Genomic DNA, 5,687 nt, shown 5'->3' with positions numbered 1-5,687 from the left:
GGGAGTATTTATTATGCTCGTAAAGAAATCAGCCTTTTGCCCTGGGCTTCGATTTGGTGTTTTTTGGTTTTTGGTTTTTTCCTTTTCTTCTCTTTCTTCTTTTGTAGGAGTGGAGAAAGAGGGATAGAGCTCAGAGACCCCACAGACACTTCCTTCCCCGTGGGTTCCAACGATCCCCCTGCACACCGCCTAAGCCACCTCGGGGTCTGGGCGTGAAGCGAGTGGAGGCAGAACAGCCAGCAGCGTCCTAATGAATTCCTTTCAAACCGCCTGCCGCCGGAGCCATCTATTACAGCGGCCTGGAGTGGGGAAACGCGCTCGCGCTCGAGACGTCTTTGTCCGGGTGGCGGTGGGGCGGGGGGGGGGGGGGTGGGGAGGGGATGGGGAGGAGGCGAGCAGGGGGAGGGCGGCTGGCGGCGGGGCCGGCGAGTTTTCCCAGCACTCAGGGGCGCCGGGGATGCACCCTCCTCTCTTTCTTTCCCCCAGGGCCCTTTGGGTGGGCAGTGGGTTTCTGGCGGAAGAGGTGGTCTGGAATTAAGACGTCCCCCTGGGGGCCCTGGGGTTACAGCGGGGGAAAGAGGAGCTTCAAAGAATAGGGTCGATAAATTCATAAAGATCGATTTATCTTTATCTCCCAATTAAATGTGCTTGTAAGTGATACATAACACACGTCCAACACGGGCCAACTCCCCAACCACTAGCTCCTCGGCGTGAGCGGATTTTTAATGACTGATGTAACAATGCCCTTCTGGGCTCTCCTCGCAAGCCAGGTGCTTGTCGGCTGTTCCCGGCGAACGTCTAGACCCAGGAAGTTGGAGCCGAGGCCCTGGAGGCGCGTGGAAGCCCCGCGCGCGCTGGCGCGCTTTGCACCGTCTGCCCCGGCCACGAATAGATTCCCCTTTTAAAGAGAACGCAAGAATTGGAAGTTGGTCTTTTTGTCACAGATTAGGGGATGAGAACATCCCTAGCTCCCACTCCCTCCCCGCCAGTTAGTCCCCTCGCTCCCAAATTCTGGGGTGTTACCATCGTCGAGACAGGGGAAACATCTTGAGGGAATCGGCTCCGTCCGGCAGTAGGCGGAGGGGACCCGCGCGCCCTCGAGTCCTCGCGCAGGAAACCGGGTGGCGGCGCCGGGGTGAGCGCTCCCTCCGTTCTCAACGTGCTTAATTAGCGCCTATTTACAAAACGCAGCTTTTATTTGAGCAAACATCATAAAGCTTTCATCAGGATCATCTCACGTTATACAATCTGGAGGCACAGCAACTCCCCCTTCCTCCCCGAGGATGGGGCAGATAAAGCACTCGCTTTATTATCATAATTATCGTGGCTGTTATTTTGGTGCGCGCAGGCAAAGTGTGTAAATAGGTGCGATGATTAAGAACGTCATGAAAAATGAGAAGGGATCGCTCGCAGGAGGGCCCAGCTCGTGATGGGGGCACCAGCAGCCTCCTCGCCCCGCCCGGGAGCGCGGGGGGGCGCGCGCTCAGAGACGCGGCCGGCTCCCGCCGGTGGCTAGGGCCTTCCGGCTCCCGACCAGCGCCCTGGGGGCGGATGTGGAGGGGCAGGACCTTGCTCCCAACTCCGGGAACCTCTTCTGGACCACGGGCGCAGCAGCAGCACCCAACGCTAGGGTGAGCCGCGGGCAGGTTTGTTCCAGCGCTAGGAGGAAGAAATAAAACGCCCTCGGCTGAGCCGCGGTAGGTCCTAGCCCCGGAAGCTGCCCTTGGACGCGGCCTCGACGAGGCTGCCGGGCCACGGGGCTCGAGCCTTGGAGCTTTGGAGGCAACAGCCCCTTTCAAGTTTGCGCGGCGCGGGCCCGGCGCGCAGGCTCCGGCTCTCGGGCCCGCGCGCTCCGCCGGCGGCGCCCGCAGCCCGCTCCCGGCCGGCCCGGGTGGAAGGGGCGGAGCCCCGTTTTCGCTCCGCCTCCTCCCGGCGCAGCCAATAGGTGGTGGCGCCCGGCCCCACGTGACGTAAGCCCGGCCGGGCAGCAGGCAAAATGTGAATGAGAAAGAGGAGCGCGATTTAAAGGTGCTGGCGGCGCCCGCCGAAGACAAGTGCGCCAGCTTCGCGCGCTCCCCAGCGGCCCGCGGGAGGCGACGGACTGCGGATCGGACAGACGGACGCACTGACGGCTGCGAGCCGGGGCCGAGGGGGGCAGACGACACGCGCGCGGGCTCCGACGGGCAAGAGGCGGGCAGCGGCTCCAGCGAGCCCGCGGGGCCCGGGTGCCCTCTCCACTCCGGAGCTCACGACCTCACCCCGCGCGCTGCCCGCACCCGCTCCCGCCGGGCATGCAACCCGCTCAGGGCTGAGGGTCGGCGGCGCCTGCTTTCAGGGTCCGGCTCGGCCCCTGCGCGGCGCACCCGGCTGTGCTCCCGGCGCCCGGCGGGCTTCCTGGCGGCGGCGCGGCGCGGGGACTTTTCGCCTCTCGCTGGCCTCTTCCGAGCGCGTCTATGAGCGCAGCGTTCCCGCCGTCGCTGATGATGATGCAGCGCCCGCTGGGGAGTAGTACCGCCTTCAGCATAGACTCGCTGATCGGCAGCCCGCCGCAGCCCAGCCCCGGCCATTTCGTCTACACCGGCTACCCCATGTTTATGCCCTACCGGCCGGTGGTGCTGCCGCCGCCGCCGCCGCCGCCGCCCGCGCTGCCCCAGGCCGCGCTGCAGCCCGCGCTGCCGCCCGCGCACCCTCACCACCAGATCCCCAGCCTGCCCACCGGCTTCTGCTCCAGCTTGGCGCAGGGCATGGCGCTCACCTCCACGCTCATGGCTACGCTGCCCGGAGGCTTCTCCGCGTCTCCCCAGCACCAGGAGGCGGCGGCCGCCCGCAAGTTCGCGCCGCAGCCGCTGCCGGGTGGCGGCAACTTCGACAAGGCTGAGGCGCTGCAAGCCGACACCGAGGACGGCAAAGCCTTCCTGGCCAAGGAGGGCTCGTTGCTCGCCTTCTCCGCGGCCGAGGCGGTGCAGGCGTCGCTCGGTGAGTCGGCGGCGCGCGCGGCCGGGGCGCGGGGGCGGGAGGGGGGGCGGGGGCGAGCCCGCTCCGGGTTCCCGCGGGCGCAGAGGGGGCGAGGCCAAGCCCCCCACACGACCCCCCGCCCCGGCCCCCCTCTCCGGAGCAGCGGGAGGACGCGGCCGAGCGGTGCCGCGAGGCCTCCGGGGGGCATTTAGAGCCGAGCAACAAGCTAGGGCTTAGGGGTAGTAGCATTTAGCCCTCGGGGCCAGCTGCTGTGCCGGGCGGCTGTTCGTCTGTCCGGCGGCGAGTTTGGAGGAGTCTGTCCCCCCTCCCGCGCGCCGTGACCTGGGGTCCTGGATGAGTTTCAGCCTTTAGGGCTGGCGGGTTGGGCTGCGCGTCTCAACCGTGCGTGTGCTCAGGGGCGCCCAGACCTATTAACCCCCTTCACTGGGCTTGGTGCTTGCCCGGGAGAACCCGATTCCCGGGAGGCTGTGCGTCTGCGTGTGTGTTGGGGTGTCTTGTGGGAACTTCTCCTAAGGCTACAAAACTTCCCTTTCGCCAACATCATCTGCCTCAAAAAAAAAAAAAGAAAGAAAAGACCCGGTCTGGGATCTCCACCTCCCTGTGGCCCCACTTTGGCTGCGATGAAATCGAGGTTCACTGAATCTTCACTGGGGGGTGGGGGGAGGCAAGATGGATCGTGAATTTCCCCCTTCAGTCCTCACCCAGCCCCCACCCCAGGGACAAAGAGGATGCTGCTCTCTTGGGCCTCACGCCTCCTGTTACTTCTGCCTTAAGCTGCCGGAGGCTGGGAGGGTGCAGACGAGGCCTGGCGGCCCCTTGAGTGATGGTTCTGGGCAAAGGGCCGTCGCCTGTCCTGTCTCCTCTCCTCCTTTGAGCTTTCTCACGCCCCCCCCCCTTCTCTACCCCTCAAAGGCCAGGAAATCACAATGTGTTAATGTCATAGAAAGACAATCCGCTAAGGGCGGGGGAGGCCCGAGTGGCGGTGGGAAGGGGAAGAAGGCCAGTGTGCGAAATGTAATAAAACGCCGTTTGGTTTTGCTTTCAGTCGGGGCTGTCAGAGGGCAAGGGAAAGACGAGTCAAAGGTGGAAGACGACCCGAAGGGCAAGGAGGAGAGTTTCTCGCTGGAGAGCGATCTGGACTACAGCTCGGATGACAATCTGACCGGCCAGGCGGCTCACAAGGAGGAAGACCCCGGCCACGGGCTGGAGGAGGCCCCGCCGAGCGGCGGCGCCGCGGGCAGCACCACGTCCACGGGCAAGAACCGGCGGCGGCGGACTGCCTTCACCAGTGAGCAGCTGCTGGAGTTGGAGAAGGAGTTCCACTGCAAAAAGTACCTGTCGCTGACCGAGCGCTCGCAGATCGCCCACGCCCTCAAACTCAGCGAGGTGCAAGTGAAAATCTGGTTCCAGAACCGCCGGGCCAAGTGGAAACGGGTGAAGGCTGGCAACGCCAATTCCAAGACAGGGGAGCCCTCCAGGAACCCCAAGATCGTCGTCCCCATCCCCGTCCACGTCAGCAGGTTCGCGATCAGAAGTCAGCATCAGCAGCTGGAGCAGGCCCGACCCTGAGGCCCAGGGAGAGCCAGGGCCTGGACCGCCGTTGGAGAAGCTACGGCTCTGGAAGGAAACCACGGTGGCCTCTGCCATGTTTGAAGCAAAACTCAAAGTCACCCCCGCCCCCCCACACACACACCCAACTTTGGACATCCCAAGCACACTGAGAGTATATTCATTCAGAAGGCTGAAGACTGCTTTCGAAGGGGCTACAGCTCTACCTGATGCCTGATGACACAGTAAATATTTATTATACTATCCTACTTTGTACATAGATATCTATATAAACTGGATCTCAGCTGCAGTATTTTGAAAGTTAGAGGACCAAACTGCCCTGTAATGTTCTCCACTCACATTCCAGAAGAAAACAGAACCTCTGCTGTAATCCTCCACGGATAGCAGCCACCTTTCCATACTTTTCCAAAGGTAAACATAACACTGAAGAACAAACCCTCGTTTTTGTTTCTCTTTTGGTTTTTTGTTTTGTTTTGTTTTTTGTTTGTTTTTGTTTTTTTTTTTTAAGTTGACCGAAAAGCAGACGTTTTGGGGGCAGCCTGGAAATTTGCTTTGCTTTGGTTTTGCCTGGCGTTCTTTCCTGGGGTTGCACATCCTATCTGAGCCATGTTTGGAAGCACGTCTCTGTTGTGTTTAATTTATTTCAATGTAGCTTATTTTCTTATAAGTTATGACATTTAAACAATCGCAGTCTTGTGAATAATAAAAAGGAGAGAGAGAGAGAAGGAAAAAAAAACAAAAAGACCAATCTCTGGGTCTCGTGAGTGTGTCCAGATTTGAGTGTTTACAGGGCACCACCGGAGAATGGCCAGGCAGCCAGTCTGGGACCAGCACTGGATAAAAGTCCCCTGTCCTGGTCTCCGCAGGCTGGCGGGACACAGCACACCCCGCGCCTTCCCAGGTTTCTAATTGGCGAGCAAGAGCTCTAGCTGGGTTATAGATTTCAGGGAGCCTCACTTTCACCTGAGAAAGCTGACATCTCCCCCTTTTGCATGGTCTAACCACTACCTAGGAGGCTGGCAAACTTGGGCCAGAGGAAGAGGCGGGCGCCCGGAGGAGGGAAAGCGAGTGCGGGTACTGGTGGCTTTCCACTAACTCCCGATGCTCTAAATCGACCACAGCCAGGGAGGAGACGCATTCCC

General features: G+C 61.2%; 1 protein-coding gene across 2 annotated transcripts; it reads left to right on the top strand.

Moving 5' to 3' along the window:
- Positions 1-2,453: 2,453 nt before the first annotated feature.
- Positions 2,454-4,912, top strand: GBX2 (gastrulation brain homeobox 2). 2 transcript variants are annotated; one of them, XM_042953463.1, is made up of 2 exons: positions 2,454-2,976; positions 4,022-4,912. In XM_042953463.1, exons 1-2 carry the CDS (start codon positions 2,454-2,456, stop codon positions 4,543-4,545), a joined length of 1,047 nt encoding a protein of 348 aa, XP_042809397.1. In that variant the 3' UTR covers positions 4,546-4,912. The 2 variants fall into 2 exon arrangements, with proteins under 2 accessions (XP_042809397.1, XP_042809398.1); XM_042953464.1 differs by having other exon boundaries at positions 2,454-3,043; positions 4,022-4,212.
- The last annotated feature ends 775 nt before the right edge of the window (positions 4,913-5,687 follow it).

The sequence above is a fragment of the Panthera leo genome, chromosome C1 (genome assembly GCF_018350215.1).
Source record: "Panthera leo isolate Ple1 chromosome C1, P.leo_Ple1_pat1.1, whole genome shotgun sequence".
Classification (NCBI taxonomy): Eukaryota; Metazoa; Chordata; class Mammalia; order Carnivora; family Felidae; genus Panthera; species Panthera leo.
Note: the sequence above shows the minus strand (reverse complement) of the source record. Positions and strands in the feature narration are given on the sequence as shown.